Source organism: Ixodes scapularis, unplaced genomic scaffold, assembly GCF_016920785.2.
Source record: "Ixodes scapularis isolate PalLabHiFi unplaced genomic scaffold, ASM1692078v2 PGA_scaffold2__306_contigs__length_199485367, whole genome shotgun sequence".
In the NCBI taxonomy this organism is placed as follows: domain Eukaryota; kingdom Metazoa; phylum Arthropoda; class Arachnida; order Ixodida; family Ixodidae; genus Ixodes; species Ixodes scapularis.
Genome location: NW_024609857.1, coordinates 134,035,428 through 134,060,153, shown reverse-complemented (window position 1 = coordinate 134,060,153; position 24,726 = coordinate 134,035,428). Strand labels below are relative to the sequence as shown.

The window sequence follows — 24,726 nt, the reverse complement described above, 5'->3', positions numbered from 1 at the left end:
CCTTGTGTTGAGTAAACACCTAGGTGTGGGGAAACAAACGGGTAAGAACGCCCCCTATAGTTCGATCGCCTGCTCAATTTTTGAACTGTACAGAAACAAATACTTGAAAGAAAAACAGAAAAAAAATACTGAACTCAGAGGGAGAGCAGAACATTGGCAGTCGCTTTAAGGTCGTGTTCCAAATCTTACCCAAATGGATCCGAGCTACTCCCGCGGGTCATGTCACGTGACATCACAGATTGGAAAGTGCTGGACGCGGCTAGGTTTTGGAACGCCAGAAAACAAAACCCTTACTCTGGAGTAAGATCATGTAATTTTGGAACACGGCCTACGTCTCACACGAGCGTCATCCTCAAGGTTTCTACCACCTCTGTATTTTGCTTAAAGGAACAATAAAAATATTTCGATACATTCACATAACGCTGCTTAAAATCACTTCCTAACGTTAATTACTAAATAAACTTGGCTTTGCTCTTTTTTTAGGCAATGGCAGTAACCGAAAAATTAGAGAAATATGAGCGTCGTTGATCTCCTCAACTCGGAGCCAGAAGTGGCCTCCTGGCCTGGTACCTATCTGAGGCCGCCAACGTTAATCATGCCCCCGTGGTGGGGTTGGAAATGAAGAAAACGCCTGCTGGAGCTCCAGACATTGGTAGAGTTCGGCTAATCTCATCACCGCAGTGATTGGACACAAGCCACTACCCGAGTGTCCGCCGAGGCATTGATTGTTACGAGCCGATGTACAGCGCTCGCGCAGTTCTCGTGTCTCATCCATGAGGCGCGCTCGACTGTCGTCAGGCGGGTTGTTTCGATCCCCCAATTACGTCGTGAAGCTTTGCGAAGGCAATACTGGAAGATATAGTTCCCTTTTATTCTCGTAATTCCACCGTGACAAGGGAACTTCTGAATCAGTGGCGGCCTGTGCGAGTATACTTGGGACAGACTAGAACGAATACGCCTCTGAAAATTCATGAACATTCCAACCCGATATCATTTGATGACCGCTTTAAAATTTACGGGGTGCAAAATAATAAAAAGAAGCAATGGAGGGTTGCTGTTAACAAGTGACAAATAAAATTGTGGATTTAGCACACACAAACGGAGGAGGCAATTCCTCAGGAATACTTTCAGCCTTTCCACCTTGGTGAAGAAGGAACACCAGCGAAGCTGTACTATGGTGGGAATGAAGTAATGGCCGGCCGTTAGTCGGCAACCCAGATTGCAAAGACTGGAGAGGTGGTCGCCATCAATGCGCGACGGCGGCAACCAGACAACCGGGAAGCCGGTTGTCTGGTTGCCGCCGTCAATTATAGATGGCGGTAGCTGTCCAGAGTTTTGTGTCATTATTTGTTTGCTGACTGACATGATGGGAAACTGACCCTTAATAGCTCCGCTGTAAAAATAAGCGCGTGTGTGTGCGTGAGTGTGTGTGTGTGTGGGGGGGGGGGTAGTTTTAAAAACATACTCTGTTGTAAAGAGGTTCCTTTTTCCCTCATCTTTGGCGGAGACCAAAAAGCGTGGGCCCGGAAACTACTTTGTTTGCAAAAACACTCCTTGCCAAAAAGGACGTTTTTGTCGTGCCACACGGTCGCGCAGTTCCTCGCGAAGATGCACTACGAATAATAATACGTGCCTTTCAAATACTTGGCTTTCACTGAGCTTGAACCTCCTGCAGCGTGCATTTTGCACCATCGAATTTGATTTTCTTAGCAAGAAGCCACATTGACTACTAGCATATAGTATTATGACGTCACGTGCATGCCATGTTAAACAATTCAGCTTTGTGGTGAAATGTGATGTTCCCAACACTAGCAATAGATGTCCTACTTGTAAAGTTTTCCAGTATTTATTGCAGTCTCGCGATGATAGATGGCAGCCCAGAAAAATGTTAGAGCGCATGATTTTTGAAGCACAGTGTTGTAAAGCGAGGGCCCAGAACAAGTGCAGGTAAAACCGAATGTTACATTAGCCTCGCGAGGTAGTATTTTGCGAAGTTTCGAGCTCATGAAAGCTGATGAAATGAGATTTATATTAAGATTTTAAGAATTTCATCGGTCTTTCGCGCTATTCGTGTAAAATTATTAATTTCATTGCGTGTACCTTTACGCATCTCTTTTTGCAGTAAGGCGTTCTGTAAGAGATTATTTAGGAAAATGCCATTAATTATCTCTTTTTTTAACATTTCGAGTATTTGCTTTCAGATCTGTCATGTGAACACAGAGTCCTTTTTGGCGTACCCTGCAACCCGATGTTTCACACTGCCAATCAGCAAACAGAAAAACACTTTTACGCAGACTCAACAGCTCGCGTAGTTTTGAGTATCTTCCTTCCGTGTCGGTCTCAAGCAGTTATGTGAACTTTTAAGGTAATATTTATTGATCATTATAAAAATATATTACATTGCTAACTGAATATTTGACAACATAAATAAATGGCCGACCACCCAAAAGCTATGCCCCCCAAAATTATTTGAACTGTGTTCTGCCAATCTTTTCCGGCGTTTGTATCCTCGACAGGCACGTTGAAGGTTATTTGGGACAGCTTTACATACATTTCTGATTTTGAAGCTAATTTAAACAACAATTTGTTCCTCACATATATAACTTCTTAAACATTAAGAAGCCTGTGATTGCCTCTTCTATGTGGTAAACATTGCTTTAATGTGTCCCTGGTCTGGACAAAAACAAAGTAAACAGGGGCGCGCGGCGGAACCATGACGATTACGCACGCAAACTGTCAGAAAATGTCCAATTAAGTAGCTGACATGCCGAGAAGAACTTTAAATACTACTTCGTTTTACTTAATAAAAAAGGTATTTTGGGGGACGCTTAGGCTTCGGCTTTAAAATCGCCTCCTTACTTGCCGCGCAAGCGTGCCTCGGTTGCCCAATCAGGAGCGTCTGACTCGCAACCGAAGGGTCGTGGGTTCGAATCCCTTCTAAAATTCTTTTTTTTTTTCTTTAAGGCAAAGAGAAATTATTAGAAACATACGGCGACCTGCAATTCACGTTACATGTCATGTTTTAATCACTTTCATTCCATGCGTGATGTCACGTTTCACGTGAGCATTGTGAGTTGCTTGAAATTCTTGAGTGAGGGCATGTAGCTCTGACGTCATGACCTTATCGACCATTCAGGATTTTCCAGTCACGCCACCGAAATCGGCTTTTCTGCGACATGAGCGTCTCAGTGCTATTGCGTTAAAATATTCAATTAGCAAGGGTGATGCTCATTTGCAAATTAAATTGACCGGCCTCTTGTCAAGAGCAAACCTCAATAGCCAGGCTATGCCAGCTTATCCTGTATAAGAAAATGTTAACTAACGTGGGCAAGCGCTATTTTGGGCCAGATTCGATCTGAGTGCGAATGTGCATATAGATTAGACTGAACGATTTTGATTGCTCGTTGCTGCATGATTAGTCGCACGCATCGCGGTGCTGAGTGTAAGCAATGTTTGGTTAAAACAACAAACATTTTGATTGACGCTCGGCATTTCTTTAAAAAATAGACTGAAAGGGATTATCCTAGAACTTTCGTGACATTTTGAAAATTTCATTGCTTTTTGCTTAGTTGTGTCGTCATTATATACATATATATATATATAGTGAAACATATTTAGTAAACAATATTTCACGATATATATGGCCACGAGGCGCCTATTTAATAATTTTGTGCAGTAATTAATTCCTTAATTCGAGGACACAATCACGATTTAACTTTTAATACTGCGACACAAAGTTGTACCAATCAAGGGTCTTTTTGGTGACCATGCCACACTTGGCGTCAACATTTTATACTGCGTGAATAAATCAGCTTGAATTTTAGAATTTTACTTAAACACAAAGAAAGGACAGGAAAAGACAGTATAGTTCTAAATTCGAAGCTGATCTATTTACAGGTATGTACCGACAAGCTCAGCTCCTTACTGTTATACTGAAACATTTGGATTCAGGTAAATATATGTTACTGGTAATGTGTATGTTATGTCGTATGAACACGCCGTTATGTATGTTAAGAACATGGTTAAAATCACGCACAAAGAGACGAGGACAAACGAGGAAGGATCACAGAACACAGACAGGCGCGCACTCACCATGTTTAACGTTTACCAACTGGCCCAACTTACTACTCTTCTACAGTATGTTAAGAAATAAAAAAAAAATGAATTTCATACTTTTGGTATTTGAAAAAAAAAAGTTAATTGCACAGATCAGAGGAGAAACTATATAGTTGATTGTTTCACGGCGTAAATAGTGTATAGTGTCAGACCAACGCGGAAAATATATTATCAATTTAGCGCTTCAAACCGGTTCGAACCGACTCGAACCGGTTTGAACCGTTATTTTTTGCTCCCTGGAACTGAACCGGAACCGAACCGAAAGCCGTGAACCCGAACAGGAACCGAACCAATAAAAATTTCGGTTCGACACTCTGCGTGGGATCCTTGTCCTCGTCATCGTCCTCCTCCTCCTCCTCCTCGTCGCTGTCATCGTCGTCTGAAGCGCTGGGGACTGGGATCGATGTGCTGGCACTGATGGCTGTGTCACCACTACCATCAGTCTGGACCCAGTCGCTGGTCACACCTTTTGCGAAGAAGTTTGCCTGTGTGCCTGAAGAAAGGGCACAGGTTTCAATATCAAACTCCTTATTCCGCCTGGGATTGCGTAAGCTCCTGTTTCTGCTAAATGCACTCCGGCGCAAGCTCCATTTCTCAGCAAACGATGCACTTGAACAATATCTCCTGTTTGACCTGGCAGCAAACAACACTTCAGTATGAAATAGAAGTTAAATACACAAAAGGTGAAGAAAACCCAGGGCTGCACATGCACACTTCGAATGTGCCGTTATATTTTGGGCTGTCATCTTGCATGAGTAAAGCTATACGCACGACGCCGTGCACCCTGACTGGAAATGGAAAGTCTAAAAGCTACGTCGCTGCTCCTATGGTCCCCCCTCCCCCCCCCCCCCCCACCCTGACGTAATTACCTTGCGAAAAACAAGTTGGATGGTGTTTGTAAAAAGCATGGTGGAGGCTTGAAATCAATGCGCTCTAAAACCAACACTGCCAACACCGTCCAATTTGAAGTTATCACATTAGTCTTATTTCCGTCGATGAGAAAACCTTTGCTGATGTCATAGACAGCATTCGGCCAATCGTGGCAGGCCGACCGCTGCGACGCTTTCGATCGCTCACGATTTCATGGCCATCCTATCGATAAAGCGCACAATATCATGGCATATGGAACTAATCATGCACATATTTTAATCGTTTTAATCTCTAATCATGCACATATTTTAATCGTTTTAATCTCTAATCATGCACATATTTTAATCGTTTTAATCTACCACGTGACGTCAAGTAGACTAATGAAGGCTGCTCCAGTTTCATGCCTCGAGTGGGCTAACGCGTCTGAGCTCGGAGTGGAGCGAAAGCTTGCGCTGGGAACCTCCTGGATCGATCCCCGCCGTTTCGATCTGGATGGGTTTCTTACCGGCACGCGTTCGCGTGATCACTACTGCATGATGCACGTTAAAAGCCCCAGGTTAGCGGCTGTACTGCACTGGCTAAATTTCTCATCTACAGCTAAGAGACCGATTACCCGTTGAGACGCATCTCCATAAAGGCTGTATAAACATACAGAGCAAACCAATTTTATGCCTACCGACGGTCTGCTTTCCCCGCCGAGAATCTGTTCCCACGGAAGCGTTTCTCACGGCAGGCGGCTGAGGTGGCCTCGGGATCTCAGCAGACGTCTGAACAGCTGCGTCGTGTGTGGTTGCTCGGGGACCGCAACGGCAGCAGTCCTCGCAAGGCTCACGAGGTGCGTCGCCCTCGAAGCAGTACAGGTCATCAACCGGCTCATCACCCTGGAAAACCTCTGCTGTAAATACCGTTCACGAAAAAAAAAAAGCGCCGCTTACCATAGTTCTGCGACGTTTCAGCGTTGTTTCGTTCGCTGGGGGGATGGTAGGCTTCGTCGCGGGGGGCAGTCGAAGAGTAGGAACTGCGTCCGGCTTCAGGAGGGCTCTCGGCATCGTCTGCCCGGCATCACGAAGGATACTTCTTATACAACGGTAGTCCCGATTCTCGTCGAAATGATCGGAGCATACGAGCACGTCTGTCTTCCCAGGGTCTCTTCCGATCCTCCGACACCACTCACTCCTGAGTGGTTCCTCGAGCGGGAGGCGATGATATGTGAGACTTTTGCCTCGGATCCGTAGACTTTTAAAGTCACGCTTCGGGCACAGCAGAACACAACACGCAGTCGGCATCGCCGGCGGCCGCGGCGGGCAGTCGAAGTCGAAGTCGAGGTCGAGGCACCAGGAACGATAACAACACCACGATACTACGGACCACGACGAACGGACTCTGTCGAGCGAGGGAAAGACAAAACGTCCGGGTGTCCGGGTTGCTCGTGTAGCCGCCGTAGGCGCCTCGGGCGTCGACGGATGACGGCGACGGCAGGTTTTGTTGACTTGCGGTAGATGGCGCCACAAATAATTTATACCCTTTTAGTGGCAATATTAGGCTTTTGAAGCGTTTCTGCATGCCTAAATAACAAGATTTTTTTAAACTTAACCTTAAATCAAGCTTACAATTGCCTAACACTATCACTTTCAAAAACCACTCCGAATGACGTCACACTACAGGTTCCATTTGCGGCCACCATGTGGCCGCAGGTTGGGAAAAAAAGCGCTCTTTATTTTGCAATTACGCAGAGAAAATAGAGGTATTTTGGGATATGGTGGCACTTTTTCTCTTACTTATGCCGAAGTAAACAATATAAAAAAATACAAGCTGCAAATTCGTTCAGTGTTAAAATCATTTCACCGCCCCTTTAAAGTGTTTGGTTTCGCCGATGTATGTGGCACTCCACGCAAGGAATCTGGTAAATAACGCGTTGCGCTCTTTCCTTGGGGGCGATCTTTTGGCCGGGGCGTTATTTACCAGTTTCCTTGTGCGGATTGCCCTGCCACATATATCGGCGAAACCAAAAACTTTAAAGAAAGAATTCGCCAGCACAAAAACGACGTGCGAAAGTTCGATCATGAATGCAGCGCGGTTGCGGAACACAGTGACTCGAATGACCACCGCATTGACTTCGACAGCACACGCATCCTCGACATTAAGTCCAATTCCCGGCAGAGGCTCTTCGTCGAATCATGGCGCCTCCAAACCACACCGCAAAACATCAATCGGTCGCTTGGCGCTTTACCATCCGCCTACGTCAGCGGGCTCAGCCACATTACGATCGCGAAAACATCACGTCCACCGCCGTAAAAGAAGACCACTTGCTCCTCGCGCACACAGTCGCCCCTGAAGAAGAAACCAAGCAGGTTTCGAAACGTTGGGCTCCTTTTTATTTTTGGTTGGCGTTCTTTCCCCCTCTTCTAATTGTTCTTACCCAACCAGGCAGATTTCTGCCAAATGTTTACTTTCAAGTTACTAATATTGAATCTAAATCTCTCCTATGTAAGTTTCTGTAAGTTAGGGTTCTTCCGAGCGCCTTCCGGGGTGACTTCGTGACTTATCAGTTTATAATGGAACAGCGCGATTTTTTGCAAGAACAGAGGAAGGAACTGGACAGGACGAGCGCTGACTAACAACTGAAAGGCTTATTCTCAGGAAACCACGAAGAAAAACATACGACAACACGACTCTCTAATCACGATAGAAATGCGCATGCGCCTCACAAATTTGGGTGCTATCTGTTACACATTGTTATTTTTACACAATTTTCGATCGGGACATTCCAAGCTCGTCAAAAGAGGCATTGCAAAATCATGTATTCTGTCCGCGGTAACAAAGTCTTGCTACCACAGAGTGGGAGAAAGCCTTGCCGCCCAGGTAGGCAAACTAGAAGACGCCGGTTTCCCGGAATCGGTAATCGCCTCGGCGGCGGAAACAATAGTAAAAAGCATTAAGGGTGAGGCACGGGGAAAAGTAGCAAAAAAAAGTAAAAAAGCAGGTCACAGTCATCCCGTATGTGCACCACATGTCACACGGCTTTAAAAGAGCAGCCTCAGAGTTCGGGGTAGATGTTGTATTCTCGGCACGTAACAAGCTAAACAGTATTTGCTCTGCAGTGGAATAGCGCGTTAACAAGGTAGAGAAATAGGGGGAGAGCCCGTGCTGCATAAAACACCGCATTGAGTTCGTGCCATGCACCTTGGGTGTAGTATACAAGATACCCTTCACCTACGGGAAGGTTTACGTCGGACAAACGGGGTGGTGCCTCAACATTCGCTTGCGGGAACACCGTAGTTCTTTAACAGGTACGGCAAGCTCCCTCTTGGCGTTACACTGCAGGGACTGCGCCTGAACACCGTTACTTGACAAAGCCGTTGTTTTGTATAAACACAGGGACCAAAAAGCTCGAGAGATTGTTGAAGCTCATAGAATAAAGAAGGAGGGGCCAGCCTGCGTGAGTCAGGCTTCCTTGAATTTGCTGGACAGTGAGGTCGAATTTTTTGATCGGGGACGACGCATATAACATTGCGTAACAGATAGCACCCAAATTTGTGAGGCGCATGCGCATTTCCATCGTGATTAGAGAGTCGTGTTGTCGTATGTTTTTCTTCGTGGTTTCCTGAGAATAAACCTTTCAGGTGCTAGTCAGCGCTCGTCCTGTCCAGTTCCTTCCTCTGTCCTTGCAAAAATTCGCGCTGTTCCATCATGAATCCATACCAACTCTCCCAATTATGCTGTTTATTATCATTTTAAGCTGCGCCACACTTGGGATCTGGTGAAAGAAAAGCTAGTTCTCCGGACTCAACATTAATGACGGCCAAGATTACCTAATTTGATTTGTACGCAAATTTTTGTTATAGCAAAGTCAACTCACATATCTATTGTTCTGTGAAAGAAGTCCAGGTTAGAAGAAGTCATGCCGCAGTTTCAAATAGCACACCTTCGGCGACACAGGTCGACTCAATACAAAGCAAGCAAGCAACAAACGGCTCTTAGTAGCCCTGCTCTCATCGTTTTCACTAAGATGAAAGGGTGCCAGATATGGCTTGTAGGATAGGATGAATTACGTATAAACATATTTTAAACTTCACGCCGGTGAATCCTTCCGAAAGGTATCTCTGCTACATCTCTGGAATCAAACTTTGTTTCAACCTAAAAGACATATGCTGCACTATGTAATGTAGTCTTATCGTAATTACCACTGTTGGCTCACATTGCAACCAGGGGCATTGCAAATGTTCGGGAAATAGAAGTAACGGGGAGTCTCCCTCCCTCTTCCTCGAATTGTGTGCTAATTTCACTGTCAACATAAGAAATGCTGGGAGCGGTATCCTATACACTCCGTGCGGGAACTATAGGGGGCGCTTTGAAAAACGCGCGCAGCGCCGCTAGCGGAGGAGCTGGCGTTCGACAGTGAGGCGCGCTCAGCAGCCTGCGGCGCCTTTTCGCATGCCAAGCTGTGGCGGCCGAAGCGCGCCCGGACGAAACTTTTGCTTTTTGAGCCGATACGTTGATGATGGCGTTGCATGAGTGCTGGGGCAGACCTAAGAAGGGCATCTAGCTGTTCTCCACTTCTTATATATTGAGTTTGGGTCGCTCTTAGGGGTAATTTCTCTAGTTGCGGCCGAAAAAGGAGTTGGAGCAATTTTCCGAAAAGCAAGACGGCCGCCACCATAATTGCTCTGAGTGGAAAATTTATTTCGCTCGTCGCTGTAAACGTAGAACTGCTGGAACGATGATATTGGAGGCGAGTGAGATGTTCACCAAGTTTGTGCACAAATTGTGCCAAGTTTCATTAAGACAGCAGGTGTGAAAGTTAGGTTTCTAACGAATAAAGAAATAAAGCTGTACGGGATATTCAATATTGGACCCAAATTGTTGTGTTATTGCGGGCTGTGCAAAGTGCAGATTTGGGCACGCAGGTTCTTGGACTTGACAGTAACATGACACAGCACTTATTGTACAAAAAAAGGGGGCATAGGGAAACCAGGTGAACATTCGGTTTGGTCGGCGTAACTCAATGGGAAGCGGTTTTGACCATGAAAAGGCTGTCAAGAGAATACCACTGGTCGTGGGAGGTGGAGACTTTAGAGGTAGGAAGGGACTAGTAGGCTGTATTTCCAATTGAAACAACTTTAGGAAAGGTGGTTACAAAGCCGAGAAAACAAAGTTGTCGGCCAACACACAGTTTGGCCGTCAAGGGCTTTTGCGGTCAGCTGTTGTGTAATAACCTGCTGTGGAAGGTGCTGATTTTCGGCGCACAGGTACGTTGACATGACCGTAACTTGACACAACACTTATTATACCAAAAAGAGTTGGCATAGCGAAACCAGGTGGAAATTTAGTTTGGGCGGCGTAACTAAGTGGGAACTGGCTTTGATCGTCAAAGGCTGTCAAGATAATGCCACTCATCGTGGGAGGTGCACACTTTACAGGTAGGAAGGGACCAGCGGACGGTACTTCCAGTTCGAACAACTTTGCAATAGGTGGATCTAAAGCCGAGAAAAAAAATGTTGTCGACAGAACTCGGGGTCTCAGCGTTTCCACATCCAAAAGGAGGCTGATCAAGAAAGAAAGCTCACCACATAAACTTCCATACTCAAGCATCGATTCTTTAGTGATTTCGAGTTTCATTGTTGTTTTCTTTAGATTTATATTTGTCACTTTTTTTACCGATCGAATCTTTCTTCATGGAGTAGATATTGCGTGCCATACTTGTCCAAAAATATCGACATGTATGATGGGGACGAAACTTTTTTGGAGGGCATTCCTCCAACGAAATCGGCACTGCATAATCGCGAGTGTGGGATGGCATTTCAGTTTGTCCCATCGGCGCTGACACATGTAGGCGTTACTGGTGCGAAAACAAACGCAGAGCGCAAACGGCAGTGTAGAATATGTCAGCCGTGCCGACACAGTGGCAGACATGATCGGGAGATCAAATTTCTCCCGTCGTACGGCACGGCTCCATCGTTGCAGCTGTCCCACAAAACATCAGCGAGGTGAAAAACTGTAAAACTTTGTCCGCACGAGATACGACGCATAACTATTGAAGCACTTAATGGCGCAGCACGCACAGGCAGCACTTCATGCTGTGAACTCAGCGCAACCGCACCGCTCCGACTTCAATGCGTACCAACCTACGCGGAGTGGTTTCGGTTTCGTTTTCTCTGGGGTTCTCACTGCCTACTTTCAGTACCGGCCGCGCGGCGGCGCGCCAGTCGCGTCGCACGGAGTGTATAATCTCACTTCTTGTCTCGAGATTAGTTCTTCTATGTTTTTTTATCTGGTATGCTAAGGCCACAATACCACTACCTACAGAACTAGTAAGATTGTCGTCACGCCTTGCGTGTCTTCAGCTGACATACACAACAGGAACGCCTGAAGAGACTGGAGGAGCACTCACAGGCATACCTCGGCGAAGTCACTCACGAACTCGCTCACTCACACTCACTCACGCTCACCGCGTCATGGTGAAGGGCTGTGAATGACTTCGTGAACTCGGACCAAGTCGTGATGTGAAGGGGATGTGACTTCGTGAATGCGGAAGGAGTCGTGATGTGAATGGGCGTGACTCCGTGAACGTGAAAGAACCCGTGATGTGAAGGGGATGTGACTTCATGAACGCGGAAGGAGTCGTGATGTGAACAGGCGTGACTCCGTGAACTCCGAAGAAGCCGTGATGTGAAGTGGATGTGACTTCGTGAACGCGGAACGAGTCGTGATGCGAAGGGGAGTGACTTCATGAACTCGGAAGGAGCCGCGATGTGACGGGGAGTGACCTCGTGAACTCTGACGCACCCGTGATGCAGTGGTGAAGGACTTCGTGACTCTGGTGCATACGTGATGTGATGGTGAATGAATTCGTGAACTGAATTTGTGATGTGATGGGGACTGAGTTCGTGAACTAGGAGTAAGGACTCAGGAGATGTTGGTATGGATTTGCTTGCGTGTGCGTACTCTTGGCGACTGATAGCCGACTTGACATTTGGAAGTGTCTGCAGCATGTTGGTGCCCTTACACGCACAAACATGCTGTGGCGGTTAGTATAGAGTGTACACGGAGCAGAAACTTGGAAGGAACTTCTGTTAGAGGCCAGAACGAGATTCGTAGGGGTGGTCTGGTAACGTTTGGGGGAAGCAACTGCAGGGGCGTTTGCTTTGGAGGACTTTGAGAGAGGATGTGACATTTTGCGTGCGCGACTGTGCGCGGCTTTCAAGCGCGAAATCGGAAATGGGGAGGGGACTGTGTATTGCAGACGAAGCGGCACCAGCGCTTCCCAGATGGGGTTTGGGGGGGAGGGGGGGGGGGGAGGATGTTTGGACCCGCACAGACTCAGCGGCGACTCCAACGAGTTTGGCGGGCCTCCGCTCTTCTGCCCCGATACTGCGGGCGTGCGTACCCGCGTCGCGTAGTACACGTGCAGCTTAGCGAACGTTAGGGGGGCTTTGTCTGTGCGCGGCAGACGTTTGAGCCTCCTGCATGGCCGTGGGGTTCCGTTTACGCGGCGCGGCTTGGCGGCTCCTCCTTTCGGTGTGTGTGTCTGTGTGTGTCATTGTGTGTGGGGGGCCGGGGAAGGTGTCGTTTTGCCACTGTGCTATTCTGCCACGGGAGGGTTTCTCTTTGCGTTGATTGCATCTGCGTGCGTCCGTGCGCCCATGTTTTTGTCTTTTGTAAGCGCATGCGTGCGCGCACCCCTCAAGGAAACACAAATAAAACCGTCTTCCCGGAGCTTTTGCGCGAGTACTGGTGGGACCCTAACTGGACTATACAATGTTTGTTTTCTCGCTCTCGCTTAATAATGCTTACAGATGTTCTGATGCTGGAAATATGCGGCATACGCTCGTTTTTATCCGTCCACACAAAAAAGCGTGCGCCGGATTTGATCTGTTTCGGTCGCTTCCGGATTTTTTCAAACGCTATTTAGCATCTAAGATCTCGGGAAGGCTTGACTCTATTCTAGAAAAATCACGAAAGATCACGGGCTTTATCCATATGCCAGAAAATTATGATAATTTTAGAAATGTGAGGAAGCAGCCGATTGGCATCACGGTTTGTCGCCCACGTTTCCTAAAGCCCGCGTCCCACTAGAGCGACAGAGAGAGACAAAAGACAGCGACAAGCCTCAAACCCATGCAGCATGCTCGTGATGGTACCTTTGGCAGGCGTTTAGTCGTTCGGTGCTCGCGAAGTAAGCGCGAGCGATTGCAAGCCTGCCAAAGACCCTCGCGTGCATGATGCTCGTGTTTTCTCTACAAAGCGTCTCAAATCGCGAGACTCTGGTTTGAGGCTTGTCGTTGTCTTCTGTTTCTGTATGTCGCTCTAGTGGGACACGGGTATAACAAGCGCGCGGACCTGTCCGTTGCAATAACAGGCGGAGAGAATTTTACGTGCTCTCAGGCGTTTAGGTGGGGGGCTTCGCTTGCTGTTGCCGATAATAGGTTTCATCACAGTCGTGCATATGCCTGAGTTCTTGAATTCTAGGAATAAGAACAGAGTTCTTCGATCTCCGTTGAACGTCAATATTGACTAAAGAGGTTTTTGTTTCTGTTTATTTGAGCAAAAGTCAGCTACTGGCACGATACTTGTCTAAAGCCGGACCCCGTCAAAAAATATGCGACGAACCCGTGGCGAAACTCAATCCACTAAGCAGCCTAGCCTTACTCCGTGAACAGCGCTTCGAACGCGAAGGCGGAGTACGAGTGTTCAAAGATTCTTGATAAAATGACATAAAATGACTTCTTACTCTTGGCATATACTTGGATTTTCGAAGAGCATTCGACAGCATCAATCATGACATCCTACTACAAAAACTTCCCCGCTATGGCATTAGGGGTAAAGCATTGGATTTAATAAAGAGTTTCCTACAAAATCGCGAGCAGTTCGTACAAATCAATGACATCCATTCTGATCTTAAGACTGTTAGATATGGGGTCCCTCAGGGATCAGTATTAGGACCTCTGCTTTTTATAATCTATTTAGACGACATTGTAAACATCTCAGTTTCTCCAAACTTAGTCATGTATGCTGATGATACTAGTCTCTTTTTTTCTGGTACTTCCGTAGATGAAATAGAACAAGAAGCTAATAACTACCTATGTGATTTAAACAGGTGGCTCGACATAAATAAAATGCAATTAAATGCTGCAAAAACAAAGTATATGTTATTTACGCCAAAAAATAAAAAGATCAATAAACTTCTATGTTTGACAATAATCAATTGCATTATAGACCGTATAACTGATTGCAAATTCTTAGGGGTATGGTTTAATGACAAACTATCCTGGACAACGCAAAATGAGCATATAAAAAGTGACCTCTCTAGAACAATAGGAATAATTTATAAGACAAAAGACCTCCTACCGACATGGTTGAAGGTACAAATATACTATACCCTCTTTTATCAAAAACTTTACTACTGTTTACTAGTTTGGGGCACCACGGTTAAAACAAATTATAGTGGACTTGTAAGTTTACAAAAACGTATGTTAAGAATAATGACCAACTCGAATCACTGTAGTGAAGCCGAAAGCCTATTTGACAGATTAAATATCCTTCCACTTTCTAAACTTTACCATTAGAAGCTTGGGCAGCTTATTCATAGAAACGGAATAAGCGGCTTTGACCTCATTCCTGCAAATTTGTCTGAATATAATTTAAGGACAACAAGGACATACAGACTACCATCTATTAGGACTAACTACGGAAAACAAATGATCAAGTTTCAGGTTTCCCAGCTCCTAAATGCTGTTGGTAATAATTTTATAATTACTACAAACCGAACTACATTTAAAAAAAAAAAATCTACGCTCCTTTTGATTGCCATTGAGTTGATAATTCTATAGATATGTTGAAATACATTTTTTTTTAATTTTAACCAGCATGTTTTGTGCATCCGCTTTTATTAAAAATCTTGTATACCTTGTGATCACGTTTATATTTTAATTTTATTGTATGGACAATGCCAGATTGCTATTTTTATATGTGCCGGGAATTTAGGAATGTATTCTAGCTTCTTCACTTTTATGGTTTATACCGAAAGTGCTTTTCTTACCTTTATTTATTTCTTTTTTGCTTGATGTCTTATATTACTTTTTAATCTTTGTTTTTATGACAATGTGAAACAACATCAATGTGTGCTAGTATTCATTCTTTACAATTTTATGTATGCATCCATTTTCTCTTGAGTGTATGTATGTGTGTATCCGTTATATCTTGTATAAGTATTTTTTTCTCTTGTCGAAGTTTAACCTTAATTGCTGTTGCTGCTGGATTTTGCCCCCTTTCCCCCCTCCCCCCCCCCCTCCCCCCCCCATTGGACCTTGGTGCCCAGTCAGGCGACACGATCGCCTTTTGCACCAAGGTACAATTTCGAGGAGGATGGGTACCCCTTGAAAGAAAAAATAAACTGATTGATTGATTGAAAATCTTTTCCAAGGGGGGAGGCAGATAGTCCGTCCCCATTTCTGAATTTATCTATTTTTTTATGCTAGCTAGTTTTGCATACGAACCATATCGGCCACATTTTGCTAGAGTGCTTTTCATTTGAAATCGAGACCACTCTTCTTACATAAGCGCTTAGACATTCGTCTCCTCGTTATTTTCCTGAGCAAGTGACTCATTCAAAGGTCTGCTGAGTTTTTTCAACAGCGTCGGAGCGATACGAATGGCTCTCACTTCGATCGGAAGTGAGAGCCCATCACACAGGACCACAAGCAAACCGCGATTGCGTTGTCATCACCGTCATCCTTCTGTTGCAAGCAGGCTACCAATGAAAAACAAGGTGCGCGGTCGAGGTCGAAGTCAAATTCGAAGTAAGTGTTTATACGACGTGCAAGTAGGGGTGCCAACACGTGTCTTCCGCGCTTGTGAACGTTATCGTGACCCATTGAAAAGAAGTAAATACGAGGAATATCACAACAATCAGCGGGAAACATAAAGGGCGCGCACAGAACGCGCGAAGACGAGACAGAAAAGCGCGCGCCGTCATTGGTCAAAACGAGGTGTAAATAGCGGTACATCAGAGCGTCTGAGGGGTAAACAAACACACGAGGTGCGCAAAGAGCTGAATAAGCCTGTTATTTTTTAAACATGGAAAACTATTGAACCGGGCTTGCCGCGTTCCTTTAAACTTTTTTCATGCACGTCGCTGTGCTGTTCTGGGGCACGTATCGTCGGTTCACTCAAAGAGTTTTTACTTTCCCACGCTCTTTAGAGCCTGGCATTGCACCTTTTTGTTAGATGAGCCGGCGATGTCCAGTTTTTCTGACAGGCTGTGTTCCCCGTCTAGAAGTGTGGACGAGCTGTTTACCCGTCCTCCCATCTTGCATTTCCCACCAGACCTTGTTTCAAAATGACCCTTCTTTTGAAACAAACAAAATTAAGAACCTGCCTCTATTCATCTCAAAGACTATGTTTGATGTTCGCTGAAGGCGTCCTCACTGGCTCTGTCTGCTTGAAGAAATCACCGGTTATCAAGGGGAGCTGAGGGAGCGAAGACGACCTCTGTTTCCCTTCCTTTCGAGGTTAGTTAGCTTGCTTCTCCTTGCTAACGTCGTCTTTAATTTCACTAAAAAACGATAAACGGTAGGGAGTTCTTGTAGATGGTTTTTGTGCTCGGTAACGATACCCAATAACGATACTATGCATGCACAAAAACGACAGAGGAGTACCAGGTATCCTTACAGGAATTATTGGAACAACACACAAAACTCTTTAGTTTCTTAGACGTGTAAAGGAAGTATAAGCACTTACTTAATTCGTCCCCAACACGCTCGTTCGTGATTAGTGCTTTTGTGTTTCAAGCTTGGGGTAAGCTTTTGTGTTTCAAGCTTGAGGCAACCTGTAGGTACAAAGTTTGACCTTGCCAAGTGTAGGGAAAAGTTCGCTGTTCGGGTTTTTCCTTACGTCCTTTGTCGACTCGTTGTGACCTGTTCTTTTTTGTTACGGGTTACGTGTGGAGTCTGTCGGTTTTGGTTTTAAGGAGCCTTTTGGTTTTTGTATTGAGGAGCATCTCTGTTACGCCCGACGCGCCACCACCGCGCCGTGACGTAACAGAGATGAGTTCATGTATAGGCGAATATGTCGCCGAAATTATGTTCTGGCTATACACGAACCAACGAACTCATCTCTGTTACGTCACGGCGCGATGGTCGCGCGTCGGGCGCACTTCTGGTCTGGGGCAGAAAGCGGAAGTCCCTATGTGAGACGTGTATTCTAGGGTTGTATTAAAAAAAAAAAACCTGACAAAAACTTGCCTTCTCGTCAAAACGCCGCGACTGGGGCAGCACCAAAAGAGTCGAGAAAGGTTTGAAGATCAGTTTTCATGTGCTCGGTTCGTCCGAGAACGTGGATATGTGCCGTGAAAATGGAAAACCGGTCGCCGTCGGACCACGATTGCTTGGGCGGGAAGCAGTTTGGGTTAAATTCACGGATACTTGTTGTCATCAGATTTATTTGTTTTGTTCCGTCATGAAAGCGGGAATACCGCCAAGTTGTTGGGACCGCCTGCATGCGGACGTTCAGTGCGTCTTCAAGATCGAACGGCCGCCTGACCGTTCGAACTGTCGTCTGCTCTTTCAAACGCTTCTGCTCGTCGTCTGCTCTTTTAGACGACACCGGCCCGTGGACCAAATGTTGGCCCGGTACTTGCGATAAGAAGTGAGTGCAGGCCTCAAAATACTTAAGTTTGAAAATTGGTAAGCAGGCTCGATGTAAACAGTGGATACAAGGAGATGGTGATCGTTGTTACCAGTGACCATCAACGACTTGTTATGCCTCATTCACTTGGTCCGATTCTGCTTGCGATTTTCAGTATCGATGTTGAACATCTCAGCTACGGTTCACGCTGTTGTAACCCGAGCGACGTCATGACTGAAAATTGCGACCGAAATTCCATCATGAGAATCAGTTTTAGCGTACCCTCTGTGGCGTCCACGCGGAATGAATCGCCGCATGTCACATTATTCACGCGAAGTTTTGTGGTGTAGCGAGCCTCAGTAATTTCGCTGAGGCTGCTCAAGTAGTCAGGCATTGCCCAGGAAGACGTAGAATCAACAATTCCAACCCAGAAACCTGCGTTGGACTCACACCACCGCCGACAACAACGCAATTCAATGGTTTGTTTATCGGCGACGCGGCGAGCTTCTTGCCCACACCCCATCGCGCATGCGCGGCGCCGGTGGCGTCGGCTAGGAGCGCTCCAGTTTGTTTGTAAACATGAGTTGGTGTATAAAATATAGTGGAAAAATAATGTGAAATGAGGTGCCACTGGGCACCACGTTTTACATGCTCACGTCACGTCATGTGAGTGTAACGTTAGGAAAATCATTTTTAAAGGGGCGATGCAACGATTTTTGTATTTTGCGCAAATACCGCTTAGGACGGATCCCTGACGTTAATGACCTGTAAATTACCCGTTCGTTTTTCACCACACGCAATCGAAGTGGTAGAAAAAGATAAAGAAAAACGAGCAAAGTTCACCCCTCAACTCGCAGCCAGAACAAGCGGCCACGTGATCTGGAGCCGATTATATGCCGCTAGTGTTGATCATAGCCACGCGCTGGGGTTGGCAAGGCACAGGACACGCGCTGCGTTCCAGACATTGTTATGTTTCGGCCGTTTTCGTCATTGCAGCGCTTGAACACCGGACATACCCGAATGCTTCTCGAGCTATCGATTATCACGAGCCCAAATCGAGTGTCTACACCATGCTCGGGTCCAATCTATGAGCCGTATTCACATATCGTCACTGGGCGGTACTGCTACCGCCCAGCTACGTTACAAAATTTTGCGAAGGAGAGATTGAATGAAAACGCTCGGATTTGTCCTCGAAATTACAGCGCAACAAAGGAGTTTCTTGGCCAGTGGTGTTGCGTGTGAGTATCCTTGAGAAACACTAGTGCCAGTAAGCTCGTGTAAAGTGAAAAACATTCCAATTGAATATCGTTGCACCGCCCCTTTAAGTCTAGATACTTTAGACCTTGTCATTCGCAGTTTTCTCCGTTGGTAGCAGCCGCTTGCATTACTGGTGTTCTCGCGGAAAGTGGCGCACTAGCTCCCAATCAATTGCACAGCGCGTGCCATCCTGACTGAAAGCAATGTCAAGGGGTGAAACTAGAAGACCCTGTCCTCTAATAAAACGCTTCGTAGAGATTCCCGCTTCAAGAACTTGCGTCCCATCAAGTTTCCGAGTCTATTATATTCGCGAACACCGCCCCGTCGAACTTTAGCAAATGATCGACTCTTTGTCCAACAGATGTTTAGTCGAACTGTGGTAAAGTTTGAAGGTAGGCCAGTCGGTGCTGACACGTGTGACGTCACTGCTCCTCGCGCATACGCAGCACGGCTCGCCAGAAGCCACGCGAAACTGCTCAACCTCGGCCAGTGTAGACTACGCTACAAAATAAACTCCTAAAAACACGCTCCGATTCTATTCAAACATGAACTCCGAAAACACAATACGCTACCTATAATACGAGTCTATGCGCAGCCGAACCCCGGCGTAAAACAACGAGCGCGAGGTGCGCGTGAGTCGCGCACCTCGCCTCGGTTCAAAGCTGAGAAAAGTGGAGTCGAGCGCCATCATTAGTTATCTCGACTGCATTTCGCTCAAAGTAGGTTGAGCGACACGAACACGCTCGAAAGTAAACATATTGCTTTGAGGTGAATGATCCAATGAGTGGTTTAATTAATGATGAGGTGTACTCTGACCAACGGGTTCGGATAAAACTCAGATTTCATTGCTTCGGCAAGCTGCAAACCTCTTAAGGAGGCGACCTCTTTAAGAGGTTTTTCAGGCGAGGCACTTACTTTTTTTATTTATTTGTTTAACTGACATACCCTCAGGGCCATCAGCATTACAGAGATGAGCGGGAGTTAGAAGGGAACAGAACAGTGCTGTATACTTTGGAGCTCAGTCTGAGCTGTATAGATTATTTACGGCAATTTTTAAACATATAGTAAGTGGCAATTGTGGCAACAGATGTGGGAAGGTAGTTCCAGTCCACTGAAATTTTTGGGAATGGATGACTCTTGTTTTGGAATGTCTACTTTATATATATATATGATGAAATCCGTGACAAAATATTAGACGGGTGATTCAGCGGTCGGCTGTGAAGTACTGCGTTATTATGGTATCTCTTATGAAAGTGACATCAACGCGCTATTTTACGACGTAAAGTGAGGTAGGCAACGACAGGCTGGTTGCCATGGATCATAATTATTAAGATAAAATACACAAAACAATTTTATACTGATCGAACGACGGTTTAGCGAGCGAAACCTGGCCCATGGCGTTTCATCGCATGCCACTTTAGCGAATGGCGGCGTTCATTTGACCGAATAGATAAAATGAAGGCCGCCGCTGTCCTGTTTTCGAGCTTGCCGAACCCTTGGCGATGGACGCTCGAACTCGAGTTCATATTATTTTCCCCAAACTATAGCGAAGCACTCCTTGCTATCGTTCTGAACAGACCGCCTGGCGCGGTCTGTTTGGATGCCCAGTTTGCCGCCCCTACAAATGCCTAAACGTCGACTCGCGCATGTGATCTCTATTCGCTAAACTCTAATGCGCTAAAACGTCTTCATTCATATAATATGGACTCGTATTAATGTTTGTAAGATGTTTCACAAAAATCGTGCACGCAGGTTCGTGTCTGTCTCTCCTTTTTGCCCCCTCGGCGAGCGGTCGTTGGCAAAAATATAAGCGCCTTCTCTTTTTTTCGTAGAAAAAACCGTGCACAACAAAAAGGACAGGCCAGAAGGTTTTGAGGTGGGGTCCCCTCCACAATCACAACGCCGACAACCAGGCGAAGTCTAGGGAGCCTTCATGTGCGCTTTGCTAGAGTGATGCCACCCTTTGTAATACCGCTCGCCCACAAACCAGCAGTCATTTTGGTTCTGGGCATCCGTGGGGCTAATAACTCTCCCGGAAACAAGCACCTTATCTCACAAGTTCGGAGCAGGGAAGTCAAGAAGCCGCTCGCTCTCCACAGCATGCGCGCTTGATGAAGAAAGCGCGAAACAAAACGAAAATAAAAGAAACGGGACAACAAAACTAAAACCAGAGGGAACAAGCTAAACAAAGAAAATGACAAGTGCAGGGTGCGTCGCCAGGCCCAGCCCAATACAGCCCCCCCCCCCCCCCCCCCCCCACACACACACACACACACACTGACACACACATCTGGAGCCGTCAGCGCCGCTGCGAAAGAACTTCGAGGATGGCTGAGAGCCGGAGGCAGTGGCGGTGGCCGTGGCTGCAGGGGCCGACGCCGCTTTCCGTGACCTCGGTGACTCGGTGAATGGCTGTGACTCGGTGAATGACTGTGACTCGGTAAAGGGCCGTGAAGTCGAACCGGTCGAACGACTTCATGAACGGGATCAGTTCACAGACGTGAGGGGAACGACTTGCTGAACTCGATGAGCTCGTGATGGGAAGGTGAGCGACTTCGTGAATTCAGAGTTGGCGGTGATGGGATGGGGAATGCTTTATGAACTCTGTCGGATTCGTGATGTGACGGTGAGCGACTTTGTGAATTCAGAGCTGGCGGTGATGGGATGGGGAATGCTTCATGAACTCTATAGGATTCGTGATGTGACGGTGAAGTACTTCGTGAACTTGACGGATTCGTGAAGTGACGGTGAATGACTTCGTGAGTTCAGAGATTGAGGTGACGTGATGGGGATGAGTTTGTTGTCCGGTTGAACTCCGTGATGTGAATGGCCGTGACTTTTGGACGTTGGTGTACTTTTTGATGTGAAGGGCCGTGAGTATTAGATATTGGTGTACTCTGTGATGTGAAGGGCTGTGACGTTTGGACGTCGGTGTACTTTGTGATGTGAAAGGCCGTGACTTTTAGACGTCGGTGTACTCAGTGATGTGAAAGGCTGTGACTTTTGGACGTCGATGTACTTTGTGATGTGAAGGGCTGTGACTTTTGGATGTTGCTGTAATTAGTGATGTGATGGTGAGTGAGTGGGTTCGGAAATGCCGACCTATGCTCACAGGCCGTCACTGTTTTGATGCCTTAATGCCTCTGGTTTTAACGTCAACTATGCTGCCTCGTGTTGTACGAGAATTATGTGTTTTCATCGTGGTCACGACCTCCGCAACTTCGCACGAAAGACAGCGCGCACTTACCGCTCCAGCTAGTGGCTTCCACGAAAGCGTTGGTCTTCTCAACGACCAGGTCCATACTGAAATCCTTCTTGCTGCCGCTCATGTCGTATCCTTTTCCGGATCCGTCGAAAGTGATACGAAGGCCGTCCAGAGACATGTAGCAGCCCGTGGTGACGTTGGCCCCCTGCCAGCCAGGAACGCCGCAGTCCCCGCGGCGCCTCAGAGTGCTCAAGAGGCCGTACAGGGTTCCGGACCTGAATTCCATCTTGAGGTCGCGGTTCGTGAAACCCGTGGAGTCGACCTTGACATTGAATGCCGGGACGTCCACGGGGTCCAGGTTGAGGAAACGGACGTTGTTGGGAAGGTGATCTCGGAGGACCGCGTCCATGTACATGTTGGCATCCTGCATGGAACCGGCGAAAGCACCTGAAATGAAGCATAGGCAATTTTAAGGGACGTAAAAGAGTCCCACAATTTAAAGGGACAATCAGCTACCAATAAGACATTTTCAAGTACCAGAATAAGACCATGTAGGTATAACAAAAGTAATTTCCCTGAAAAATGCATTTTCTCGTAATATTTTCGTCGGGAGGCCCAGTGACTTTGAAGCATTTTCCCCTTTCGTGGGGGGGTGGGGGGGGGGGGGCGACGTTCTTGTAATGGTTCTAAACCTTTCCTGATTCGGGACATGTCTGGTAGAGTAAATATTGCGATAATAATTTTTTCAGGTGAAGTACCTTATATTACCTAGGCACATGAAAATGGTTTTTGGTGGAAGGTCACATTGTCTAGGAGCTATTTCAAACAATGATTTTATTTCGGGGTCTGCGTCTCACAATATAAGCACATTTCGGAATCGCTCTAAACTAAATATGTGTTTCGCGATATCAACAAATATCTATTTCTTTATTCTTTTTTTAGGCCCGGGAAGGGGGGGGGGGGGGGTATTTGGGACATACGTGTTCTCTTTGGGCTCATAAAAAATGCCCTTAGGTAGTTCAGTTCTGCGTCCCTTTGATATCAAAAGCATAAGACGTATTGACAACATACAACTTGAACGACGAAACACATAAAAAAAAAGTTCAGAAGAAACACAGCGCGTTCTCCAGTTCCGATGTGAACACCAAAACTGGTGTTCACACCGGTGTGCCAGAGGGTTCTGTTCTTGGTTCTCTCATTTTCCTTATCTCCATAAACAATCTACTTTGTTGCGTTTCTTCTAATATCGCTTTGTTTGCCGATGACGGCGTGTTTTTTCGGGGAGTAACTTGTGATGATGATATAACTAACCTTCAGTCGGACCTTAATGCCGTCTCTGAATGGTGCAAAGCATGGTATATGGACCTAAAGGTTAATAAATTCAAATATGTGCGCTTATCTAGAAAAGCAAATAGACTTCCCAACTACTTTCTAAATCACCGTCCCTTTGATGCCGTCCCTTCTTACAAGTACCTTGGCATTCACATTACAGCCTATCTTACCTGGACCGCTCACATCTCGTGTATTATTAACAACGCTAACAGAATGCTTTGATACGTCCGACGTAACTTCTCAAAAGCCCCTTCGTCCTTAAAACTTGTGTTATATAAAACACTAATCCATTCAAAACTTGAATATTCTTCATCTGTGTGGAATCCTTACCAAGAAAATTTAATAGGTTCACTTGAAATGGTTCAAAGTAATTCAGTTCGTTTTATCCCACCTAACTATAACAGAACTGCCAGCATATGCTCAATGAAATATATTCACAACCTACCAACTCTAACATCTCGCCGTAACTTATTTCAACTATGCCTATTTCACTTGCTTTTCCATCACCCATATCTGCACCTTGATTTTATTTTACCTCCCCGTACATCTCATCCAGGTTGGATCATGCTTTTAAGGTTGGAATTCGACTTTGCAAAACTAACTTTTTTTTTTAATCCTTTTTTACACGCACACCAGATGAGTGGAATCGCCTTCCCGCACCTACGGCAGCCATCGAAGACCACAATCTTTTCAAGAAAGCCTTCGTTATCATTGTATGATTAGGAGTCTCTTATTTGTCTGCGGCCAGTGGTTCTCAGCCAGTGATGTTTCGCGGCCCCTTGTGGATCGGCGAATATAGTGGAGGACCCCGTTCGTGGTGAGGGGAAGGGAAAGGTATACGCCTCGCAAGTGGGATCATTTTCGTCTTCTGCGCATGAGCAAGGATGTAGCGGTGACGTCAGAACGCCGAGTCTTGATTGGCTGATCGCGACCCCCTATCTGAGCGTCGTCTGCTCCTTTGCAACGCTGTCTGCTCGCAACGTCGTCTGCGTCTGTCTTTCCTTTCCTGCGACTTTCGGAAGTTCAGGAAAGGCGAAGTGGAGCGAGCTCGACTTCGCCTTTCAGGGAGGGCGGTCGAAATAACTCGAGCGGTAGGTTGTTTTTGTCTAACAACTACCAGACGCGCATCAAGGAGCGAAGTCAAAAGACTCACTGGCGAGGTGTCCCGAGGCGCCGAGGTTTGTTTACTAAGAACCGAGAGTGAGCGTGTTAGTGTCCCCAAGTTCCCTCCCAAATACTTTTTCCCTCCTTTCGTGTACGGCGAGACTCCTCACTCATTAACGGCCTTGGCGGGTTGGCCCAGTTAACGTCGTCTGCTTTAC

At 46.3% G+C, this 24,726-nt stretch overlaps 1 protein-coding gene across 1 annotated transcript in view; it reads right to left on the bottom strand.

The window, feature by feature from the left end:
- LOC115318389 overlaps positions 1 to 24,726 on the bottom strand; it is an 83,393-nt gene that overhangs the window by 41,074 nt on the left and 17,593 nt on the right. Inside the window, exon 3 of the mRNA XM_042291549.1 lies at positions 22,115 to 22,528. Within this exon, the coding sequence (XP_042147483.1) occupies positions 22,115 to 22,528 (414 nt within the window). The remainder of the gene's footprint in view (positions 1 to 22,114; positions 22,529 to 24,726) is intronic.